The 12,048-nt window shown below is 39.7% G+C and overlaps 1 protein-coding gene across 8 annotated transcripts in view; it reads left to right on the top strand.

The window, feature by feature from the left end:
* The window catches only part of TMEM131L (transmembrane 131 like), a 125,343-nt gene that overhangs the window by 60,302 nt on the left and 52,993 nt on the right, over window positions 1-12,048 (top strand). For all 8 annotated transcript variants that reach the window (XM_019481474.2, XM_019481472.2, XM_019481473.2 and 5 more), the window contains one exon: window positions 9,809-9,886. In XM_019481474.2, the coding sequence (XP_019337019.1) occupies window positions 9,809-9,886 (78 nt within the window). The remainder of the gene's footprint in view (window positions 1-9,808; window positions 9,887-12,048) is intronic.

The raw sequence follows: 12,048 nt of genomic DNA, 5'->3' as shown, positions 1-12,048 counted from the left end.
ATATATAAGCTTCCTAGAATTATTATTTAAAGAGGACCTACAAAGCTCAAAATGTGTATTTGTGTCTTTTTCTTTTGTTTCTGGTATGTAAAAGAGGCCCTGGCAGATTTAAAGTTATTGTACCAATTTGCAAGTGCAATGGACCTGTCCAAGATGGGGGTGTAATGGTGCTGTCTCAGCATGGTAACATTTTGCGTCCAGTGTGTTGTTGCTTTGCATAGGTGTAAGGTTCAAGGCCCTGTAAGGTCAGGATCATTGTATTTCACTCTATGGTTTTATCTATATGTGAAGGTTGTTATGCAATAGGTAGAAGGTGAATTGAAAGTGGAACAGCTCTTCTGGAAGAGATCCAAATGTGAACACTTTGATGTTGAAGTATAAGTACAACCTCTTTCTGGTTAGTATTATCCTTTTCTTATCAACCGAGAGAGAGAGCAGGGAAAGGCAGTGTAGACTAGCAGTTTGTGAAGTGTCAAGAGATGCAGGAAGAAGAAACGTGGCAGTTGAAATTATTTATAAAAGTTTCTCCCCTGTTTTAAACTATCAAAGCTGTGTGCGCTGAGTGGAGAGGAGGGAATCTCATTTGGTTTGGGTTTTTTTCTCTCTTTGGTAAGAAAACACGACAAAACAAAAAATCCTAAATCCGTCTTTTGTTTAAAAATGTGAATTTCTCTGTATTTTCCTTGTGCTTGTTACTTTTTCTTCCAGGCTTTCAAATCTTGTGATGTGGGTGGGAGCATTCCAGCTGTGGAGAGTCCTTCTACCTCCTCCAACTCTCAGTTTAATTAGTGGGTATGATTCTAGGGTTATGGGGTCATAACTGTGGGACTTGACATAGTTCAGGTACACTGATTGAGGTGTTGTGCTTTAGTGAGGGAGCACAGGCCACTGTGCTTCCTTTCCCGAGTCTGCCATTTTCTTGTACCTTGCTCCCTTGTCCTTGTTGGCCTCCATAGTGCGTGTGTATTTTTGAGAGAGTCTGAAACTCAAAAAAAAATCTAAAGGCTTAGAAGCAGTGGAGGCAGCTTAAAGTGTTCTATCAAAGTCCAAGATCAGTTTAATGTTTTTAGAAGAGTTTGAAGTAGGGGAAGAATTTAAGATTTGGGAGGTACTGGTGCATTCCCTAAGGATTCTTTAAAAATGTATGGATGCGTGGATCTGGAAATGCAGCACATGCTTTGAGTGAATGATCAAGCAAACAAATGTGGAATTCACTAATGATAAAGCCAGTTAAAGAGTCCTGGCTGGGGAACAGGAAATGGTATGAGGGCACCTTCTTGTTTAGGATTAAATGAGCAGCTTTGTTTTTCCTTGCAGTCTAAGCAGTGTTGGGAGGGGTGTTTGTTTTCTTGAGCATCTGCAATAAGTGAGGCAATTTGTTCCCCTGTCATGGTGGTGTATTAATTGTAAATTGCATATGCAGAAGGTAATTTGCTTCAAATAATTTCCTCTGTAGTCCATATAAATAGGAGAGGTTTAAAGGTTATCTGAAGAGTATTACTTAAAAGGAGAAAAAGGCATCATGCGTCTTTTTAATGTTTGTGTCTTTTTTCCTGCTTATTTCCTTGAACAACAAACAGGGTAAGGTTGGGACCAAAAAGTGGGATCAAATAGCACGGGTATACCTGCTAACAAAGGAGTGTTTAGCACTCAGTTGTCCTGATTTTGTCGGTTCAAACTAAGCAGGGCATTGTCACAACCCAAGGGTGTGATTTTTGTTTTGTGTGTGCTTTGGCACCACTGAATTATTTTCCCACCAATTTGTAGCTTTCTTTGCGGTGTGCATTTCTTCTTTGCAGCACAGAAATGCACTTTGCAAAGAGTTCCTGCCATTTGTATTACAATTCGAGCCCCATTATTGGCTTGCGTTAAATTATTCACATGTGGCGGCTAGTGATTGGCTTGCTAGCCGTATAAAAAGCTTGAGTGGATTCCGCCCAAGTTGGAGGACTCCACGAACACCAGGAGGAGGAGACTTCACACTGTGTGAAGATCTCTATGCGCTGCGGAGCCTGTCGGACCCAGCGCGTTTCAAGCAGGCAACAGGGGTCTGATCAGCCTCTAGCCTCTCCCCGTCACCGAGCGCAATCCTCGACGTATCCCTCTTCCCTGCGCGCAAAAGGATCCACAGAGCCTCGACAACTCCGTGGGAGAGATCCGAATATTGTCTGAGTCCTCAAACGAGGATTTAAGCGGAGCTGTGCCTGGGAAACTGTCCAGCCTACACCGCGACCATCTTCGGTGTAAGTAAACAATCTTGAATCAACCATTACACGTCCGTGCCTAATTCTAGTGTGTCGCCTGTTTTCTCCGACCCAGCGTGCCCGGGCTGCTGGCCACAGCCCACACGGTGTGAAAAAGGGCCCGGATCGCTCCCGGCCCGCACAGGCATAACTTGGAACACACGAGGGGGCAGCAGCCCTACTTTCCAACAAGTAGTGTGGGATGTCTGTCAAAGTGCTGTGTGGGAATTTTGGAGGAGGGCACCTGGAAACCTTGTTTTTGATTCTAGCTTCAGTCACTTAAAATTCCCAAGAACCACCTGGCAATGAAGATGACACCATTTTTAAACTGTATAGAACAGCAGCACGGATGTCTCCCATCCAGAATTCCTTGACGTGCTGTACATCCAACAGTGCCAGACTTTGGGAGGTGTATATGGCTTTATGCTGTTGAATCCACAAGTACTTCGCAATCCTCATCCGCATGCATTAATATTTGTGAGTTATGATCCGACACAATCGGGACTAAAGGGCCAGGTTGATCAGTTGTCTCACACAACATGTAATGGATCCATGTGCTTGATACATTGGAGCTATCAGAAGGAAAGAAAGTCCTGTCCATGAACAAGGATAGTTTCCTCTTGCAGTAGCTGCACTGTTCTAGATACAGGGGATAATGCTTGGACTGGTGGGGAGCGCTGCAGATGTTGAACAATCAACAGTACCAGAAGAACTTAGTAGAAAGGACTTTGTAAATACTCAACTCATCTGGATGCATCTAACTCCCGCAGTGCCCATATAAAATGGGTCTTCTCACTGTCACCATTTTTTTTTTTTTTTTGCTGAGCAGATGGAACCAAGCATTATAAGTATCTCAAAGCCAGAAAAATGAAGAACGTGAATTCTAGTTTTTCTTGGTTTCTAGGACCTTTGGGAGACCCCACCTTATTTGAGGAATGTTTAAAACAAAACTAAACAAAAAAACCCAACCCAGAAGGCTGCTCATACCCAAAAGAAAATAAGAGCACCAAGAGTTTTAAGCAGTCTGAACTAGGGAATATTATAAACTGGCAGTTTGTAGGATAGTATGCTTAAGCATACTCTGCCCTGGACAGATGCTAAAGAGGCATCTGAGGAGGAGGGTGGTTGTGCTGAGTTAATTAGCAGTGCTGAGTGGCAGTGCCAGTTGGGACTGCTGATCGATTGGCCTGCACAGAGATGGCAGCACTGCTTGTGCTAGCATCATGGATCCTTAGTTTACCATATGGACTTAACCTCAACACAATTTCCATTTTCCCATGCTCCACTTTCTCTATTAGTATTTTGTTACTTTGCTATTTATTTTTGTAATAGTCTTGAAGGCTGAGAGGGAATCTCAGTTTTTGAGGTTCATAATAGGAAGGGAAAACATGAACTTCAATTTTTATTTTTTTTTTAAGTTTTTTTTTTTTCCCTCATCGTAACATCTTTTTAAAAAAGGGTGTGGGGGAGGGTCAAGAGTACGGTTTTGGTGGTCTATTTTTTCTTTTTATGGTTTAAGTGCTGTACATTTGTTTTTGCTTTTATAAAGGAAAACTTTTAAAATATTCTAAATTGTATGGAATTTAACCCGGCATTTAAACTTGATCTACATAGGAGGTCCACATGTTATCTCATTTTGACTCTTTCCTGCATTTGGGGGTGGAGGAAACATGTTCTTTCCTTTTTCAGGTCTAATTTTATTGGTGTTCGTGCATATATATTGTTTGGGTTTTTTTACTCCTGATGTAGCTTGCAATTTCCTTTTTGCTTCTTTTTCTTTCTGTAGCTTTTATTCTCTCTGAACCTTGTAAAGAGAAAGTATCTTTAATCTCAGTGATTTGTTATGAGGGATGTAGGGTTCTGGTGAATGCTTTGTATGACATTTTATTACTGTTGAGCTTCTCTTTGTGCTAATTGGCTGGTGTCACATACTGTCTGAAGTTCAGAGGCAGATTTTGTTCTTTTCTCCACCTCCGCCACCTCCTCCTTTTGATTACTGTCAGTGCTCCTTTGTAGAGGCGTTTTGACATCTTTCTTACTTTGTAATCAGGAATATTTTCCTCTGCTGTACTTCCCTAGAGAATAGGAGCTTGAGATTACTGTGCAAGAGATTCAACATCACTACCAGTGGAGAATGGTGCTTTTATCTATGTAAGCCGTTATAAAGTCAGTCTGATCTCCATATGTGGTTATGGTTACCCCAGGAGGGGGCATAGTTTTCTAAACTGTTGGAAATCTTGCAACGCTTATTGATGCCGCATTGTACTAAGGCCTCTCCCTGCTTCTAGTTTAGAAGATAGAATGTGTGGAGTGAGCTTGGTGGGAGTGCTGGCCTGCAACGCACGTACCATAATTTTGCTGGGTAGTTTGGTTGGCAAGTCCAGTTTATTTCAGTGAAGCTGTATTGGCCAGGTAGAAGGACAGAAAGGTAAAGACCCCTCACATGTCTGTTGGAGGCTGGCAACATCTGCTCTAGATAGAGATGCTCACATTTTGGCATTTGATTTGGCTTTGTAGATAGGTCTGGTCTCCAGAGGAGCTCTTTGAAATCACATAATTTAAAAAACTAGATCAAGAGGTGGTAGAAGTCAATAGAAATCTCTTCAACTACCACAAGATTAGTGGAAAAAAAATCTCAGAAATTATTGATCTGATGCTTGCAGTGTGGGGAATAGAAATTGTGGAAGTAGGTGTCATTGATTAAAGTGTGCAGATTTTGTGTATGCAATTGTATGTGTGTATCTATATATAAACAGGCATAGGTATACATTCACTGCATTACTTGAAACATAAGTATGAACAAATTATAGTATTTCTAAACAAAAACACTTAAAACCTAGTACATTTGGTCCAGAATTGACAAGTAGTGTTTGGACATTGTGAAGTTAGAAGGGGAGGCGATGTCCAATATTATGGACTGAGGTTATGTCCATGTAGTTGAGTATAGTCACAATTAAGCTGCTACAGGTGGCAAATCTCATTTGGATCATCTGTTTATGCAACTTCTGGATGCATCCCTTGCTCCAATCCCCAATACTTTATTATTGTTTAATATTTATACTGCACATAGAGACTACCTAGATCAAATTCATGAGGTGCTGCACAAACGCATTGAAAACACCAGTGAGCTAGTTGGTGCAAGAGTGGAACAGCAGGGAGGAATGCCTTGTCCATCACTTTCACCATATGCCTTGGGTAGAAATTGGTGCTGCTTTCTTTGCTTCCTGGATGCTGTCCTCAGTGAGTCATGGACCAATGGCAAAAATAATATAGCAGAGAACAAGTACTAACAGGAACATGAGACTTCTGAAGTTATGTACTGACTGGTTGAGCAGGTGATAACAAAAACAAGTGAGCCCTGGGCATGTTGGTTGCTGAAGACGATGACCAAGTTTTTAGGTTAGCTTTTGCTGATAGCTCCTTGCAGTAAGCTGGTGACATTCTTCTGAGTCACTGTAACAGGTACATGTTGTTAGTGCTACTCTGGGATAACATATTGGAGAACATCTCTTTAGGAACTGGCACCTAAGGACTTAGGACAGTGGTAATATTGGGGAGAGACCCTAGGAGCAGCCAAGCTCAGGGACGAAACTGAGGTTTATTATATTGTATGTCACTGTGTTTGTTTGACTCGCAGGAGTGTCCAACTTCAGAAAGGGCGGGGGGGAGCAGGGTGCAGACCTGTGTGAATGTGACTCCAGGATTAGGACCTAACTTGACACCATGGCAAGGGCAATCCTGCATCTTTTGAAGAGGGACCCCCGAGCTCCCCACAACGGCATTTGTTGTTGTTAAACAATACATTGAAAATAGGCTTCTATTTGGATACATAAAAATAATTTACTGAACTGTCATGGTATCTTAGTACTAACTAGTAAACCAGACTTCTTAGGGTGGAAGGATCTGCTAGTGCATCAGGTCTAATTTCATGCTTTCTGTCAAGGAGTCTGTCCCTATATATCTCTCATTGGTGCTAGGGAAAGCTCAATTTAAACATTTGTAATGAATCTGATCCTTTGGCTCTGTCCTTCCTTTGGAGAGTAGTTCTTACCTTCAGCCCTGCCTCTCCCTCCTTTTTCTCATTTTTCTTTCTATTAAAATATTTTTGGGGGTAAATTGAGGGTCTTGAATTTATTTGAAATGATTGTTATTGTCCAACAAGCCCATTTCTTGCTTTAAAGGACAGTTTTTACCTTCTCTTGCGGTAGTATGCCTATATGTTCAGCATCCTGTTCAGAACTGGAGAGAAGAAGACATTTGTTTGAGCTATCACTTTCTAAATGAATAAGAAGCTTAGATTGTCCAGAACATGTAAATGTATAGTAGCCCTGTAGTATTAAAGACTATACGGGGTGCGTGGATGTGCATTAAAGATGCGAGAAGATTCTAATCCATTTTGAAGAAGATTTCTAGATTTCAATATTTTTTTCATTAGGATTTGGAATAAAAATGAAAAATTCCAGAAATTCTGCCTCAAAGGGAGTTTAGCTGTTCTTAGCCAGCTATGTAGGCATTGGAGAAGTTTGGGAGATTGTTACCAAATTGTGAATGTCCTGAGAGCTTGTAAACTAGGAATTCAAGGCTCCAAGCAGGCTAGAAAGAAACTGGGAGGCTGGAAGTCTAGCTTCCCCAGTGGCTTGCCAGATGGGCTGCTGTGCGGGAACTAAGTGGGTTTGATGATGGTGGCCAGGCAAATGAAAACCAGCCTGGTTTCCAGCAGAATTTTATCAAAAGAAGAGAACTCCCTCTCCCCAGAAACATAATTGTCAATACATTAACAGATTTAAACAAAAAATGTTTCCTCAGTTTTTCTGACCAGCTCGTGCGCGTGTGTGTGTGTGTGTGTGTGTGTGTGTGAATGCAAGCATGCATTGGCGCACAGATGTATATACATATGTGTGGTGTGTGTATACATGTACATACAAATAGAATCTAGAAAGAACACCGCAGCTTTGCTAATTGGTGAAGTGAGTTACAGGGCTTAAATTTATTCCCATTATGTAATGCTCATTCTAACTTTTTCCTTTATGTTGTGTTTTTGCCTCGTTCCTATTACTTCATAAGCAAACAATTCACTTTATATTTCCACATTCTGCTATGAATCATATTCAGTAGCAATTTACATTGTCATAGAGCAGAATACTTACACAATCAGAAAAGATGACAGTTTGCTCCCTGAACAGCAGCTCTGCTGATATAAAATTACTTGTTTTTCTACTATGTTGTGGTGTGTGCACCCAACTGATTATATAAGGCATGAGACTTCATAACGTATGTTCCTGTTGTCTGCCTTAGATGAGAAGGAATGAAAATACTTCCTTCTCTGAACTCACTGTTGTAAACAAAAAATAAAAAATCACTGTGAACAGTAGATTAACATAAGACATAACTGTATTTGGATACTTTTCTTTCTTCTTTTTTTTATGTAGCATCTGTTTTTTAAAAAACCCAAACAAACTCCCTACGTGGAACAATCTATTCAAGAATTAGTGTCCATACAGAAAGTGGTGCCAGAGTAGCTATAGCATGTTAAAATCATGCCCAGCCTTATTTTGGAATAGCATCCCATGTGGATGCAATTCCAAATCAAGCAAGGGAAGAAGTTCCATGGAATTTGAGGAATTTTTGCCTTTCTGTAGGTAGAGCATTCCATGTAGTTGACTTATTTATCTCAGAAGAAGTGAAGGAGTCTTAAGCTGATTAAAGCAAGTATAACTAAGCAAAGGAAAAGAATGCATAAACTAGATTGGAGGAAAACATATAGCTCTCTTAAGAAATGATCAGAAGGGAAATCTAATTTTTAATGAGGTTTTTTTTTAGAGCAAACATCTTACATATCAGCCCTCTGGTCTCAAAACACCATTGGAAGTTAGAGCTATGGATGGTTTTGTTAAGAATGTATGTCTTGGAGCCAAGTGTTTCCTTTCAGAATTTAATTGGGATAAACAAACAAAAAGTAGGTGATACTCAAAAAGCAATAACAACAAAACTTACCCAAAAACAAACAACCCCCCAAGTAAATTGGTTGAGAGTTGCATCTTTCAAGAGAACTGTGCCATAATAGGAGGCTATTATAATAATCTGATTAGTAACCTTTGGAGGTGTTACAACACCCCCTGGTGGTATTCTGCAGTAATTCTTGCATAGTGTATCATTGAAATTAAGTATGAAAAAAAAAGTTGACTTTTTCTTTTTTTTTGGTGAGGTTCCATCATGAGAGCTCCTTTATAAAAACAATGGGTCTGTGCTAAACTTATTTTGTGTTAAAATAAGCACATCTTTCTTTCCCTAATTGTTTGAGGATTTTAAATAATGTATTGGCTTTTCTCAGAGCAAGGAATGGAATAGAGTGTATTTGAGATTTCTGTAGCAAAAAATGATCAGGAATTAAAATATGTAATCTGATGCATCACTTCTTATACAGAACTCTGAAGGAAATGTTCTTTCTGTTTCAAAATATGTCAGTTTCTTGAAATGCATTCGATTACACTCCTGCTTTGTTTCACATTTCATTAGGTTAGACATTGAATTTTGTGCCAAATATGGCCCTAAAATCAGGTAGCTTTGTAAGGAGAAGCTCAGAGCTACCTGTTAGGGATATTTCCATTGAGAATTAAGATATGGTAGCATAAACAATTTGTTTGATAAACTTTGAAAGCAAAGCTTGTTTTGTTACTTATGTGAACATTTTACAAGGTGGCAAAATCAGTTCTCTTTTTAAACAATTCATTTGAAAGCAACAAAAAAAAAAGTGAAACAACAGAAAATGATGTCAGTAGTATTTCATTACTTTGTTTTGGCCTGAGGCTTGCATCCATGAAACGTTACTGCAATCTTGATTTAAAGTACAAATAGAAAAGAAAAATGTACAGGAAAATAAGGATAGGTGATGTACTCTAATATAAAAAGGACTCTTGTGGGAGTAGTTGAGTGGAAGAGGCAAATTTGTAAGGGATACTTGCTTAGCTGTTGTTTAAATGAATAAGTTTAATAACATAATAGCATAATGTGCAAAATATAAGTAGTAAAATGATATAGTTCCTTGCTGAGCAAGATGTTATGTTACTTTAAAAAATAATCAAGATAAAAAAAAAATCTCTTTTCTGATATTGTTATAGTGGATTACATTGAATTGGAATGGAAAGAATTTTGAATAAATGGTACTTGTTTTTCAGTGTCTTGTTAGCCTTTTGCATTTCCCCCAGCAGGAACGATAAAAATCAATGAAGTCAATTTCATGTTAATTTATAACCATTTTTCACTTTGAGGACTTACAGTACTGCAGTGTTTGGTGTGTGTGCTGCACAAGAATTAGATAATGCCAACGATGAGATTTGTGGCTTTTAAAAATGAATGAAAAAAAGTATTAGGATTTTTTAAAATAAAAGTTTGGCTTTGAAAAGCCTAGATTGGCGGGGTGAGGGGAGGGACGGGACGGGACGTGGAATTTAAATAGGAATGTGGTAGAAACCGTTTTATTGACCTAATGAAAGATACGCTACGGTTGTACCCATTGAAGCAAATTTCTGGAGATTTTTTTTATTCTTTTCTTCTTATTGTAATAGGCAGAAACCACAAATGCCAGTCTCTTACAAGTTCATCTTGAATGCAGATTGCCTACCAGTGTGTACCAACAGCTAAAGGTATGTTTCAACCTTTTGTTTTAGTCCTATTTTAAAGGGACTGTGTCCGGAGTTTTTATGCAAAAAAATTCATCTACTTTGGCACAAATGCCATCTGAAATCCTTGCTTAAAAGTAAAAGAACCAGTATGATACAAAATGTGATTAGTGTATTTAAATAAGATGAAGATAAAATAGGATAACACAGGTTTTGAACATCTTGAATATAATGAACACATTGTCAAAATATTTTGAATTAATTAAATTTTCCCTGCAGTTTTTTCCCCATCAGTTTTTTGACCACCTCTAGTAACTAAAGAATAGTTGTAAGAAGTTGCTATCTAGAAAGCTTATGCTGTCTTCAGTGGGTTTTGGATCAGGCCTTTCATGCTATACTATGACTAAAGAGGAAAGTTATTTGTTCAAGAAACCCCAAAAGTTCCAACGTTTGGGTCTTGGTCTTATACTGGGAGATATCGCTAAAGTCGCACCTTCCACTGAGATGCTTTTTAACTCCTTATTGCAGTCATTTTCAACCATGGTGCCAGAGAGATTTCAAATAGCAGTCAATAGCATTAAAAACATTCTGAGCTATTTTCATTTTTTTGGTTCTTTGCAACAGAAAAATTGTGATGTTATTTTTCTGTAGTAAAAATATAGTGGAAACCAAAAGCTGACATTTTCTGAAGGGTGCCTTGAGTCTAAAAAGCTTGAGAACCACTGCCTTAAGATTAGGGAAAATCTCAAGGATTTTTAAAATCTGTTACTGAATTCTGTTTTGTATCTAAGCTGATGCAGGAAGTAAGTTCAGTGACATCCTTTCGAGGATTTGGCTCCCTTACAGACTGCGCTTATTTTTTGTTAGTACACACATTGCAATGGTTATTGACTCCTTTCTCGCCTCTCTGCCTTAACTGTCATAATGTATTCTAATTCGGCTACCCTCAAAGTGCACCTGGAAGTTATATAGGGTGTCCAATGTAGCTACTAGCTGCTTGAGTTGTGTGGGCTGCTAAGATCAAGTAAACCCCATGTCTGAGTGTCTGCACTCACTTCCTGTTTGCTATAGCTTGCAATTTCCAATGATGATCTCTGAAGTGGTAAACGAGTAGCCTGGAATCCAGTTCTCTGAGCGCTGCCTTTCTCACCTTATACCTTACTGTGACAGATAAGATAACCCGGGGGTCTCTTGCTGTCACTTTTTTTGAGTCTGAACACTCTTTGTTTTATGGCTGAGAGACCGTCCATCTTTGGAATTCACTCCCCTAGGCACCTTGTCGGTGTCCAGGAGTCACCTTCGTAGTGTGATGCAAGATACATTTGGTTTAGCACTAGTTGTCTTTCATAGATTCATAAATTGTGAGGCTGGAAGGGACCTCGGGGGATCATTGGGTCCAGCCCCCTGCACAAGGCAGGAAACACAACTGGGAGTCAGGTGACCCCAGCAAGGTGACCGTCCAGTCTCCTTTTATTCATTGCTGGGTTCTGTTTCTGAAAATAACATCTTGTCTGTCTTTGTAGTTGCAATGCCTGGCTGTGGTAGCAGTGGCCACTAGATAAATTAGCAAATAAAGTTTGAGCCAGGGCTGTCCCTAGGGTATGGTGAATTGGGGTGACCGTCCCAGTTTCTGTGCTTTGGGAGGCCCTGTGGAGCTGGGCGGAGCAGCCACGGCCCCTCCTGCAGGTCCCGCCTGGAGCTGGTGGCTCAGTCCTGTGCCACAGAAGAAGCACAGAGATTTCCTGCCCCCTTTTGGGAGGGTACCACGGCTCTGTGCAGTATTAAGGGGGCCCCGCACAGGCTGATCTGCCCCAGCCCCTGCACCCACTCAGGATCATCTGGTTTGAGCGTTATTTGTGTGAAATGTGTAAATAATGCATATCCAAACAGTAGTGCTTTCCATTAAGAGCTGTACACTTTTCATTTTATTCAAATAACCCCGGTTAGTGGTAAATAGAGAAGAGAAGCACAGACCTTGAAAACATTAACTCTAAAACTAACTCTAAACAGACTTAGCATTAACACTCTCACACTTTATTTAAACTGGAGGATTTTCATTTATGAAAATAGTTTTATGGTCCCTGTGGTGAGACCTTCCAGTTGAGGCTGCTGTTTAATTTGCATTTGGCACAGTCTTTATAACCCTAAAATTCTCTAAGTATTATTTTAATATTTCTTTACTTTGT

This window comes from Alligator mississippiensis, chromosome 2, assembly GCF_030867095.1.
Source record: "Alligator mississippiensis isolate rAllMis1 chromosome 2, rAllMis1, whole genome shotgun sequence".
NCBI lineage: Eukaryota > Metazoa > Chordata > Crocodylia > Alligatoridae > Alligator > Alligator mississippiensis.
The sequence above is the reverse complement of the archived record's forward strand: the minus strand, read 5'-3'. Positions and strand labels throughout refer to the sequence as shown.